At 26.2% G+C, this 14,450-nt stretch overlaps 1 protein-coding gene across 2 annotated transcripts; it reads right to left on the bottom strand.

Annotated features, from left to right (window-relative positions):
- Nucleotides 1-6,458: 6,458 nt before the first annotated feature.
- LOC107479047 (protein LATERAL ORGAN BOUNDARIES) lies at nucleotides 6,459-8,908 on the bottom strand. 2 transcript variants are annotated; one of them, XM_016099193.3, is made up of 2 exons: nucleotides 8,649-8,908; nucleotides 6,459-7,378 (listed from the first exon to the last, which is right to left on the bottom strand). In XM_016099193.3, exon 2 carries the CDS (start codon nucleotides 7,370-7,372, stop codon nucleotides 6,803-6,805), a length of 570 nt encoding a protein of 189 aa, XP_015954679.1. In that variant the 5' UTR covers nucleotides 7,373-7,378; nucleotides 8,649-8,908; the 3' UTR covers nucleotides 6,459-6,802. The 2 variants fall into 2 exon arrangements, with proteins under 2 accessions (XP_015954679.1, XP_020993987.1); XM_021138328.2 differs by having other exon boundaries at nucleotides 8,707-8,908.
- Between the last annotated feature and the right edge of the window lie 5,542 nt (nucleotides 8,909-14,450).

Raw genomic sequence — 14,450 nt, 5'->3', positions numbered from 1 at the left:
GTTATAGGATTAAAATTTATGAATTTAATTTTAATATATTATCAGTATAAAATAATTTTATATATATTTTAATCACATAAAGTTATATTAATAATAATAACTACTTTTTACATGAACCTCATGAATAACTGTCACTAAAAAAATAAATATAATTATACAATTATATAAATTGTTTTAAACTATCGGTACATCAAAATTAAACTATTAAAGTTATTATATGGCTATATGGTGATGTTGAATGTTGAATGGTGAGGTTGGATTACATCACTACTAGTGTTTGAAAGAGTTTGAATATTGATTGAAAGTTGGAATATTTTTGGTAGACTCAAATGAGGTTGACACATCATATGTGCACGTATACTTGTCTCAATGACTGTCTAGAAATACTATTAGCTTCACAATACACTCCTTTGTCTCTGTTGACCACAATATTCATTTATATTCACACCACCCCAATAACCAAAGTACATTGCTTGCTACCTCTTTGGCTTCTTATTTTCACTGTTGATATATTTCAACATGGATCAATTATACATACATAATGATATTTCAACATCAAAAAATAATTTGCTTTTTGACCTTCAGTCAAAGGCAAACAAATGTTTGGATCCTTTCTGTTGTTATTTTTGCTCATTCATTAAATTTGAGAATCTATCTATCTTACTTATCCTGTGTTTTTAATTGTGGTGTGTTGAATACCTTGGAATAATTCACTTAATTTTTTTTCATAAAAAAAAATACACACAATTTCATTATTTAATATTAAAAAATTAATAGTCTAAATAAAGTTATACTAAGACTTAATTAAAAAATAACTAATTTTATTACGTGTACATTTTTTATAATAAATACTATTTTAATGACATTATATTTTATTAACAATCAACACATATTTTTCTTATTTTATTAATTAATAATAACCCGTATTTTCGTACAAATATTAAGAATATTTAGTGTACGAATTTTTTCGTTTTTTCCGACAAAAAATCCGTCGCAAATTTCGTTGATAATTCCGACAACTAAATTCCGTCACTAAAAAAATTTGTCGGTAAGTTGGTATTTTCTAGTATTGATTTTAGAACAAATAAGAAGAAGTTGAATAATGTTCACTATTTTTTCTTCTCAATGATACAAGAAGAGAAGATACAAGTGTTGTAGACCACATGATATTATTAGGACATAAAGAATTTGGGTGTGGGGGCTTGTTTGAATAGGGGAAGAGGGGATAGGACCCCCCCAACACTCTCCATCACCTTCACATGCATCTTCTCTTAGCTTCTTTGTCCTTTCTGCCATTTTTCACCTGCCTCCTTTCTTCTTTTCCACGTTTGAAGATAGCTTATTGATGATGGGTTTAATTTTGATGGATTATTCTGAAAATTGTATATATAACTATTGCATTCATTCAGAGAAACAACAACAAAATCTGATTGCTATTCTCACTTTTCCCTGACCCTTAACAGTTCATATAGCTAGCTAGAGCCATCACACAAAAATAATAATGTATATATCTCTCTCTTAGCTTTATTATGATTCATTACACTACTTGTTACTTGCTCATTTATATTCATTCTCTGATCATTATGTACATCAATTTTTTTCATTTATTTCCATATAAATTATTAGTAACAGTGAAGAAGTGTCACAAAAAGTATTTTTATTCATTGTTACAAAAATTATCCTTTATCGGCCATTTATTTTCGAAAAAATACTCAGTTTGATCTCTGAAATTATATTCGAGCCTTAATTTAGTCATTAAAGTTTCAATTATTTCAATTGACTATGTGACGAAAACTACCACAGAAACTAGCGTGATTAAATTTAAAAAATTTAAGAATTAAATTGAGACAATTAAAATTTTAAAAACTAAATTGACACTCGAATGTAACTTTGAATACCAAACTAAATATTTTCTTTTTATTTCTATATAATTAACACGGGAGGCATAGGCAATTAAAAGGGACTAGACGGAAATAAGGGGAGATATTGTGATGATGGAAGAGATTTGGTTCACCAAAAAATTCCAAGAAAGATAAAGTCAAGCCCATTGCTCATCTCGAGGTCCACACAAAAGCTGCCTCACCTCATCCCCCTACATACCATAACATACGGTACCATCTACACCATACGAGTATTCATTTATTATTTTTTTTAATTTACATATTTAGTTAAGATTATCAATTAATAATTAAACTATAAATGATAATAATGATATTGTATCTTAAGTTATAGGACTAATAATGGGGTTGTTGCAGTAAATAAAATACTACATAAATTTATAATAATTTTATTTGTGTTTGTGTTATTAATTTAAACAAAAAATTTATATAAAATTAAATATTTAATAATTATATTATTTATGAAACAATTATGTTGTTTGTGAGATGATTGTATTATTGATATTAAATTTTTAATTTACCTATTTATTAGGTTATATAATAATATAGTATATTTATAAAAAAGTCAATTATAGAGTAAAGATATAAATTCATACAGAGAATATAAATTTTATTTTAAACCATACAAATTATTATTTAATAATATTAGTGTATGTCATTGTTGATATACCTGTGCAGCTATTTTTAACTATAGAAACATAATTTGTATAAAATAAATCTTTACAGCAGTGTTTTTCTTATAAAAATCTGCAAATAGAGTTGAATACCCGTGAATAAAAGGTTGTATTATTTTTAACTCCCAGATAAAATTAGCATTGAGTCAAAATTATACTCTACTACCCTACCTATTGTTACCATTAATCCTTAACTCAAGTCTCATTTAATTTTTTTTTTGGTTATTAGGGTTTGATGACAATGTTAAAAGGATTCTACTTCAAATGCAGGTTTTTCTTGATGTATAATAAGTTTTGTTGTCATAAAAATTTAAGTTTAATACTTAAATTGATTTGTTTAGTTTTAAAATTAGTTTTAGATTTTATATTTATCATTTTTATTCAACTGGCTATAATTGTAATCACTTTCGATTAGAGTATTCAATTTATTTATATATTATAAATTCTAGTTGAGTTCAATCAGTTTTTTATTCAAAAAAGTCTTTAATAACCATGCCGAAGAAGGTTTAGGAATCTTAGTATATTTTTTTGTTATTGTTGTTGTATAGGAATCTAAGTATTTTTCTTCAAGAAGAGTTAAGTGCGGCTTAATTTTCCACTTCTTAAATTTTTTAAACAATTAGCGTATCTTGATAATTAATTTTATCTTATCAAGATATATATATTTCAATAAATATAAAGAATTAAAAAAACAAAAATACTTAATTTTTCAATACGTAATTCAATTTTTTTTTATTAAATAAGTTTCGAAAATTTAAATTTAATTTTATATATAAAGCAATTCATTAATCAATGAAACATTTTTAAACAAATCTAAAGTTAAATTTATGACAAATTAATTTTTAGTCGAATACCATAAGAATTATTTAAGAATAAAAGGTAAAATACTTAGTTTAAAACGGAAAAATATCACATAAAAAGTGTAGATTACTATTTGTAAGAATTATACTTAACCGAAACATATTAAAAAAAAAAAGAACTTTGTATGACAAAGACAAACAATTTATAGAAATTACTTTTAATACGGAAATGAAGATAGTATTTTGGTTTAATATTGATATTTAAAGTGTATTATAGTATTTAGGATACGTAGAAAAGATGTTAACATATTCTGTGTGTTGACTAGAATATTAATATGTGTTCAATATGTATTTTTGCATATTACTATAATGATGATATATGTCCAACACACACCTTATGTATTGACTCTCTACCTGTAAAATTCACCCATACGTAATTACACTAAATTATTCAATTTTTAACAAAAATATTAATATTTTTTCATATAAAAAAAATTAGCCAACAATTTAAGCTTTAGTGTTTGCATCAATATTACTGAGGAGGATGTTTCTGATTTATTGATCTCTGTTTGTTCAGAGTGGCAGTGATGCTATGTGTGTGCGCTGACAAAATTAAAGTAGTCAAAATATTTATTATTTAATTTATTTTACACGAAGAAAATAAGGATAATTTGATGATCTGAAGAACAATGTTTTCTTGCTTCTCTTTCCCAAAATAAATTAAACAACAACATACAACAAAAACTGTTTAACTTCAACATACATTTGAAGAATGTATTGAAATGACAGCTTGCTTTTGGAATAGACTTTCAGATCAAAGTTTTTTTTTTTTCCTTTTTTTGCGCAAATGCTGCTGAACTTGCAAGTAAATGCTTCAATTCCTTTGCTTTTATTTATTTCATTTAAACCCTAACCCTATTATATTATATAATTTTTCTTCTTGGATTTTGAATTCAATTCTGCTACTGAAACTTCTAGGAATCTCATTGCTTCACCTCTCAAATCCCCAAACTATATTTAATATTTACTCATAATACGTTTATTTCTCAAAATTAATAATAAGAAAGCTACACAATATTTATTATTATTATTACAAAAAATATTATTCATATACTAAATATTTTTTAAGTCTGTATAAAAATACAGTTGTTACTAATTAATTATGTATTTAAATTATTTTTTAATTAATAAAATAGGTAACGCATACTTGATTGTTAAAAAATATTAGTCCAGTATTTATTATTATTAACGGTGCATGCTATGGTGCGAATATATATTTATCTAATTTATTAAACAGAGAGAAAATATAATAGTAGGTAGATATGTGAATGTAGCTGCATAGTTTATGAAAAGAGAAAGAGATAGAGAGAAGGGAAAGGGTTTTGTGTATCTATCTATGTATGTATGTATCTATATATCTCACTGTTTGACACACTGCAATGTTGTTTGTTGATAGCAACAGTTTCAAAGATAGAGATTGCTATTGCTATTGCTCTAGAGTACTTCTAATTGGAAGAGAGACAAAAAAAAAAATAATTAAAATAAAGAAATATTATAATAAAAGCTGAAACCCTAAGCATGAACTACTACTGCTTTAGGGTATTGAATCCAATGAGATAGTGACTGTTCCTCATCACACATTTTATTTTAATTGTAAATAAATAAATAAATAAAATTAACCTGAATCAGAGAGTGGTGGATCTAATAAGTCTCAGTCTCACGGGAAAAAACTTGAGATTATTATTTATTTTTAATTAAAAAAAAAAAGATGATGAAAACTACAATTCAAAGGAAGCTAAGTAATTGGAAATTGAAAGAGAGAGAAAGAGACACAAGTTCAGAGAAAACACTGCTGAATTTTGCTGTTAGTTGAGTTGATGATATGATCCATTATCCCCAATACCCAAAGAGATTTTTTGATGTAAAAGACTATGACTTTTTACAATGCCAACTACTGTATCCACATGAGAAAGATTGAGACTTCTGAGTCCCAAACTTGCACTTTCAACTCTAACTCAATCTCAATATCTTCTTCTTCTTCTGTGTCCTTGATTGTGACATTTTCTCCAACAATCACTAACCTCATCATCATCAATATCTCCCTCATACTCACACTCATACTCCATATATATCAACTAGCTCATATTATTCCACGAATTTTAAGTATATCTAAAATATCGATGTTTCAATAACTGTTGATCTCAATTATAAAATATATATTAATTAAATCAACGGTTAAAATTACTTAAACATTTGTACATTTGATTTTTTTTATGTTATCTTAGACATCAGCAAAAGATATTAATCAATTTTTTTAATTTTAAATTGTAAATTCTAGATTTTAAATTCTAAATTAATAAATAAATAAATAAATAATGAAATAATTGATTAATATTAATTAATTAAAAAATAATTGTTTATACTTGTTATTCAATAGTTATGAATAGAAATGTATGACTTTTTGTATATGAAAAAAAATAATAAAAAGCTATTTTAGAACTATTATTATAAGGTTTATTTAAGCTAAAGGAAATTTCACTATTATTATTACCAACTCAGGTAATTGAGAAAGCAAAAACAATATTGAACTCAGTGGTTTTGAAGAAAGCCATAACAAATGGGATAATAACTAAGTTAAAAAAATTAATAAAAATTAAAAAGGATAAAATTACAGGGTGGTCCATAATAAGACCATAGCGTGGGAATGAAAAGGCAGGAATATATATAGGGCAAGCATGGACTACAAAGTGTCTAACCCGTAGAGTTAGGCTTTAGAATCAAGTAACCTTATTATTATAATTATATATTATTGATATATATAAATTATTATATAGATATATGCTCTTTTTTTTTCATAAAAATTATTTATTTATTTATTATTCTTAATCATAATAAACAATGAGAGAGAATGTCAACTCCATGCGCATGCACACTGCATATGCCTATAGACTATAGAGAGTTGCACTGAATAATTAATTAATACACAAATTAAAATAAATACACATACATTAATTAATTACTATCTATATGCATGTGAATGTGATCATTTACATACATATAACAACTTATTTAGGCTACACTTAAAATGATTTTAGAAAGACTATTATTCATGATAATATATATAATACCTAAATAAAGTTATTGGTAGGTCTTCAAAACAATTACATGTTTCAAAAGCCACCAAATCATGAAATTATTTAGAGAAAAAACAATAGTTACCACCATAGCCACAACAGTCCAAGAGAGGCTACATACATAGCTATATAGATAGATATATAGAGGACCATATAATTATTTATTATTTATTATTATTTATTATTATATAGATAGATATATAATACCCTCATACCATGCCATGCTATGCCAACCCTAGAAGATGGACACAACATTGCAAAAAACATAGTAGTTTTCATAATGATCATCATCATGATCATAAATTACCTCCTCCTTCTGCTCCTCCACCATTGATGTCCTCATTCCATGGAAGAGAATAAGGGAAGGAATAAGTGGTTGGAGATTGCCTATAAAATCCAATTCCATGATCATTGCCAATTCTTGCACCACCAAAGTGCCTTTGTGTGAGTTGATGATGAATTGTGGGAGTTAATGGTGGTGCCAAGGTTGGGACATGATGGTGTGGAGGAGGGATTTCGTTGCAAGCGTAGCGAAGAAGATCCGCGTTGGCAGCATCAAGTTCCTTCTGAAGTCTCTGGACTTGTCTCTGAAGGTAAGAGATGGCGCCAACGCAGCCGTAAACAGGGTCTCTCACACGAGCTTCTGCCTCGTACGCGAGGGAATTCACTGCGTCTTCCCTCTGCTGAGGCAGAAGCTCGTTGAGAAGCTTGGTGACATTGCTCGCGCCGAAGATCTTGTGAACATTGGCGAATTTTTGGGGTTCTTCAGGTGGGAAGTAAGGTGCAAAGATGCATCCTGGCAAACACTTCCTCCTCAAGAATTTGCAAGCAGCACATGGAGAGTTGTAAGAGCTTGATGATGCCATTTTTCTCTGCATGAGAAATTAAAGAGATTTTTCATAAAATGGAATGAGTATATATAACAACAATTTATTTGTCTCATTCTTTTTTTTTTCTTCAAGATTCAAGAAAAAAGCTTGGAGGTGATTGAGTAACTTAAAGGTATAAAAGTATTGCAAAGGTTAGAAATAATATCCATCATCTCAATATTATTTTTTTTAATATTAAAATCATGTCCTTTTATTTTCAATTTTTTAAATGAATTAATTAGAAATTAGTAATTTGTTCTCTCCAGTAAGCAGTTTCAGTTTCAAAATTTGTTATAAACCTGGTTAATTAGTTAAAAACATTAGATCTCACTCTATCTTTATCTTTTTTTCTTCTACTATCTTGTTTATTTTGTGTGGTCATTCTGATTATACCTAATCAGAAAATTTAACTTTTATTTATTATTGAATATTGATGTAAAAATCAACAATTTTTTTTAAGAAAAAGAAAAGAGAAAAAGTGTCAAAATTTTCATTTTTAAATATTTAAAAAATTCAGAAAAAGACTTAAATTTTGAATTCTGTTTTAGTTTGATCTTATAAACAATATAAACCTAAATCAACCTCTTCCAAAATCTTCCATAAGGACCTTCCCAATACACAAATACTTGGAGACTTTATAGGATTAGTTGTCACACTTTACTAGTTTTATATTATATATATCTTCATACATGACTATCTTATCCTCCTTTTTCTTTGACAACCTTTATTTTTGTTTAATTTCTTTTTTTTTAATATTTTTCCTTCTTTACTTTCTCTCTTCACTTTTCAATCCATGAGAGTAAAAAAAAAAAAACATTGAAGAATTCTTCATATAAAATGTCATCTAAATTCTTTCTTGTCCCGGTAATTTAATTAATAATTAGTTGAATTTCTGAATTTTTTAAAATTAATTTTCTCTTGTTTTATTTTTCTTCTATATTCATCATAGAAACAGCCTTAGCTTACAAAATAGTACATGTAGACAAGAACACTTTATCTTTAATTTCTTCTGGAATTCAACTATGATGCATGACCAAAGTAGTGAAGTGAAAATAATAAAAAAAAATTAAAGTCATAATTTCATGGTGAAATTATAAAACTGTGTTTCCTAAAGCCCTAAACAGTGATTCCTGAAAAGGATCCAAGTTGTCTATATATAATAACTTTACTTGGAAGAACCAAAACAGAGAAAAGAAGAACTATGTATATATAATGAAAAAAAATAAATAAATAATCAATATAGATATAGCTATATAGATGAACATGATTTTACCTGTTTGTGATGTATGTATAGGTTTTTTCCTTGATCAGATAAACTAAAAGGGAAGTACCTTTTATTTTATTTTTCCCTTGTGTGAGAGAGAGAGAGAGAGAGAGAGAGATCCTTCAATTCAGAAGCTATGCTATTTTACCCTCACAAGACAAAATATCCAATGAAAGAGAGAGAGAATGAATTGAAGCACATACACCCCCTTAAAGAGGAAACCCTAATTTATTGCAAGCTACTAAGAGAGAAAGAAAGCAAATTGGATATGAGAGAGAAAGAAGCTAAGAGAGAGAGTAGTGAATGAACATTGATATAACTACTAAATGGCAAAAGGTGATAGCATAATAAGATGAGGGAAGGAAAAACATCATTGAGTGGATGGAGAAAGGAATGGATGCAAAAGACAAAGGTAATAAATGTGAGGATGCTTTTTTTATTTTTAAGAACGGTTCCGTTAGAAAAATCAACTAGAAGTGTGTTAATTAGAGTTAATTAGTTAAAAAATAGGAGGTCTGTTTGTTTATGATATCTCCTAATTTGATAGGCTAAAAATTAATTTGTTGCAGATCGGAGTTTCATTTAAGGATCTGCTACTGGCCAATAGATTGCTGCATACACAACGTGGGATTTAAACCCTCAACACCTGTTTAAGTGGACGAATGAACTGACTACTCGACCAATACAAGTTAGTTAAATAGAAAGTCTGGTATAAAATGAAAAAACAACCTCATACTATCCTAATTTTTCGAATTTCAAAACTAAAAATATAAAAGTTTAACTTGAGTTAACTTATGTTATAGTTAATTTCTAGATTTTTTATTTTAAGAATAGTATTATTTGATGAGGAACTAACATCTCAATTATTCTCTTTTCATTGTGTTTAAAATTAATGAAATTATTTATTTATGTTACTTAATTTTCTATTATCATGAATAACTTGTTTCTAGTGGTTTAAGAAAAGTATTAGTAGCATGATATCATGAGATTAATTTTGTTATTGCCTTTTGAATATTACAATAATAAATTCAATTAATCCAACTTACAAAACTGTAACTGCCTCTCATATAATAATACAAGCTTTTCTTATTAGGGACCAAATAACCATTTGCGAATAGATAATTTTTTTTACCGGCTCATTTTTTAATGTTATTTATTAAGTAACGAGTGTTATATCCTTTAGTAATTAAATAAATTTTAATTTTTATTTATTATAGTTTATATTAATAATTTAAATTTAAAATCTAAACTTAAGATTTAAAGTTTAAGATATAAAATTTAGGATTTAAGATTTTTTTTTTACTTTTAATAATAAGGTAATTTTCAAAAAGTATTATATTTTTTATTTTTTTCGAAATGCATTAGCATTTGTCTTATTTACTGCTCGATTAATTTTTATATTAATTAAAAATTAGGGCTTGAATTTTCTTTTATGTTTATATTTTATTTCATCCATCCACACATAAATGTGAAAGAACTAAAATGTCCGATGATGAAGTAAAAAGGATTTTTCTGATTCTCATTCCCTCTACTATAACTAATGCACCGAAATTATACTTTTGGAAGGAAATAATCAAACATATTATATTTTAAAAAAGGTCAAGCCGTCAAGTCCACTAAGGAAAGGGCCGTTATTAATGCTCATACAAATCTGTGTTAGAACAAAAGAAATTTATATTAGATAGAATGTGTTCAAAGAGTAAAAGTTAAAATTATTAATAAAAAATATTTATATAAAAAATATAAATATAAATTTTAATGTATTTATTATTTATTTTTAAATTAAAAGTTTAAAATTTATATTAATAATAATTTTAATTTATATTCTTAAAATATGTGTTAGCTAAATTTTTTTTTAATTTTATATTTTTAACAATATTTCCTAAGATACTTATTAAAAAATTCAATAAATAAATGCAAAAGCAAACACAATAAGAAAGTAGTCAAAATTACTACTAGCACACAACAATATCGGAATTGTGCCACATTTATAAATTAAATAAATGCAAAAGCAAATAATGATTATTTGCTAACTTTAATACCCGGTAGTTTTAGTTTAATAATTTAAATTATCACAAAAATGTATTAGTTAATCAATTATTATTACTGCCATGCCGTTAGATAATAAACTAAAATAATTTGTTCTAAAAATTAAAAATTGTTGATAGAGGATTATAGAATTGGAACATGGAGTTCAACAATTTTTTTTCTTGAAGATTTTAATACCTTTTAATACATAAAAAAATATTAAAAGAATCAAAATTTGTGTGTTGTAACTCTCTTTTTAGAGAAAAGCCCTAATAGTGTAACATACACTAGGTTAGTAGGTAGCTATTGATGAATGCTTAGGGATTTGCCTCATCAGTGTCTTCTTCTGTAGAATGCATTCCTAGATTTTCTAAATGCGTTATGCGTATGTTTGTAATTGTACGGCCATCTTTTTTATTAGCACCTGAGGCAGTGATCGATGCAATTGGATTTTTGTGCAGCAATTAATCATTATATTATATTATTATTCAATATTTTTAAGAAAAATTTTAATTTCTAAAATTTCATGATCAAGTATGTTTAGTAATTAGTTTATTAGTCTGTTTAAGTAAGTGTCGAAGATTTAATTCTATCTTGTACATATAACAAACCCTTAAATAGAACGGATATGTAAAAATTAGTCCTTACCCTACGAGATTGAAAGATTTCGTAAAAAAACTAAATTAGACGTATAAATAATTATATCTCTAACTTTTTCTATTAATTATTAGAGGAGTGTTAGGGGGCTAGCAATTTTTGTGTTTTGTAACCATCAATTGGCCATCAATCATGTTTTTAATGGTGTAAGATTACATCAATTGACCATCCAATGGTGAGAGATCACTCACCTTTCTTTTAATGGTTAAGTGCTGACCACAAAATATAAAAGTTGCTGAGCCCCTAGACTTTCTCTGATTACTATATGCAAAATAAATTTGGTTAACAAATATGTTATGTCAAGGAAGGAAAAAAAACGTTTTATTATAATAAATTATCATTTTTTATTATGAATTACTTAAACATTGAGAATTATTCTAACTATAAAAAAGACAATCCAAACTTCAAAGATTGTATTAATTTGACAAAGTTATAAAGATGTTCACAAAAGTACCCAATTTAAAAGTTAATTATTTTGGATAATTTTGTCGAACTAACATAATTGATGATGGATATTAATTATTAGTTTATTACATATTTAATGATTAAAATTTTCAATATTCAAATTATTCATAATTAAAAATAATAGTTTACTTTTTTATTAAAATTTCAAGTTTTTTATATTTATATAATACTTTTTATTCTTGGGGTTTAGGGTTAGTCGAATAAAGATATATTCAACTATGAAAAATGTGGTAAAGATATATTTCGTTATAAGAAATGTGGTAAGTTAATGTTATTAATTATCAAACAACCTAGATAGTTTGTTACAACAGAGAAATCAAAACATATATAGGTAATTAACAAATAGAATTTTATTTACAAATATTGTTAATATAAAAAATTATAAAATAAATGAATATAGTTTTTTAACACATTTATTACATATATTTAAAAAATTATTTTTTAATAACTTTAATACCAATCATAATTTAATTTATGTAGGTGAAAACATGTGATAGCCACGTGTACATTTAATCATCCATCATATGTGTTTCTTAAAATTAAATAAATTCAATGTATATAAAATAGCTAAAAATTAAATTTAAGTGTATGGAAAAACGGCAAGAAAGATTGCGTAGTTGGTGATTCAATGATTAGCCTAAGATAATATAATCTTATAAAGAGCAAATTTCATTATTTGCTTACTAAAAGGGGCAACATTTTGCTTTCATGGCAGTCCCAATCACACAAAGATGGAATTTTCTTTGTATATATAATAATAACAAATAAATATAAATATTAAATAGTGCCCCATGAATACTTGTTATTAGGATCATGTGGCCTTCCAATAGGGAATTCAATATTCTCACGGCAAAGATTTGATTAATTGAGAATGTTTGTAGTTGGTGTGGATGTTAGAGTAGGACATATTGTGACATACATTTAAATAATTGTGTAATTTTTTTGGGGAAAGGGGAGGGGTTTATATTATGATGGAAAACACAAAATGAGCATCATATTTTTATCTATTGATCTGTGAGTTAGTTTACAATTTGATATCACAGCATTAACAAGAAGTAGGGTATGTTGACTTAGTTAGCAAGAAACTAAGTCTTGCATTCTAACTACTTTTTTGTTATGAGTTGGTTGCTCATTCCTTTATGATTCTTTATACCTTTTGGCAAACTCCGAGATATATATAGGAGTATATATAAGGTTTTATTTGTTTACAGAGACAGGACACTGAGACATGGACATAGAGACATAAAATTATATTTGGTAGAGGAGACATGAATAAAGACCGTGTGTTCAGAGACACTGAATTAGTGTATTTTGTGTCCATCCTGACAGGAAGGACACATGAACACTAACAAGGGACACAACTTATTTTTCATTTTTTTATTATTTTTGTTAATTTTTCATAATTATATTTTTTTATTATTATATTTTTCATCTCAAATTTTTTAAATAAAAAAATGAGAATAAATTAAATTTTCATAATTTATTCTAGTTTATCACCAAATAAAATACAAGAACACAAAATTTTATGTCTCTATCTATGAGTGTCTTATTCTGTCTTATTCTCAATGTCTTGTCCTATCCTGTTCTCAAAAACAAATGCAGTCTAAATTCTAAATTTGGTTTTGAAACACCGAAAAGACAAAGGAGGCAGTGGTTTAATAAAAAGATAAGTAATTCGAGAATTAAAAGGAGTGTAAACTATAAACAATTACTTTTTATTAACTTTTTTTTTTAATAAAATGAAGATCTACTTTAAAATGCTTTAAGCGATTATGAAAGATCAGATTTATAGTTAGAAGAACTGCACTAAAATTATCATAGTAAAAAGTAGGAAAAATTTTTAATGACAATCGAAACACAATATAAACTTTTTTTAATCAGACTGTATTAATAAGAGTCTGAATTAACATAAAATTACAAACTATTTTAACACAAACAAATTTACACATACAAAAAAATCTTTTCATAATCCTTACTATTTTTCTCTTCTCACACAAACTTTCTCTTTCTCCAGAAGAACACTTCTTCTTTGTTCATCTGCATCAACAAAATGCAGATGAATATGTGACACAATTTTTTTATTATTAAATTAATTTCTAGAATTATATTTGCGCTAAAATTAAAAATGTTATATTCATGAGAGAGAGAGAGAGAAGTGGTCCAGTACCACTACAACTACAACATGATACTGAACTTGGTCCTTATCACTTTCCCAAGAAATAAAATGTTATGATACAAATAATCATATTCATTCATTGATTCATTCATTCAGGTCCCCAATTCCACACTTTGAAAGTCACTACTCACTGAGATATGTTCGGACCCCATTCCATCATCCATCATGTGTTCAATGCAGAAATAACTCATTCATCTATGTGCTCACTATCACTTCTTTCCATTTTCCCTCTTTCTTTATCTATCTATGGAACAAAATAATAAATAAAATTATTTTATTACATACATCATATGAACTTGTACTAATATGTATTCACATTATCAATCAAACAAAATATGCTACAAAACTTAATCAATCTTTAAAAGAATATGAACATGTACTAGGTATTTTTCTTTTGGGAACACTTAAATTAATTAATTTGATTTCATGTTGAATTTATAGCAAATAATAATAATAAGGTTTAATTATTTTGTTTGTTTTTATAA

The sequence above is a fragment of the Arachis duranensis genome, chromosome 3, assembly GCF_000817695.3.
Source record: "Arachis duranensis cultivar V14167 chromosome 3, aradu.V14167.gnm2.J7QH, whole genome shotgun sequence".
NCBI lineage: Eukaryota > Viridiplantae > Streptophyta > Magnoliopsida > Fabales > Fabaceae > Arachis > Arachis duranensis.
Note: the sequence above shows the minus strand (reverse complement) of the source record. Positions and strands in the feature narration are given on the sequence as shown.

Coding starts and splice junctions, on each gene's coding strand:
- LOC107479047 (XM_016099193.3), bottom strand. CDS start 7,372: ATGGCATCATCAAGCTCTTACAACTCTCCATGTGCTGCTTGCAAATTC.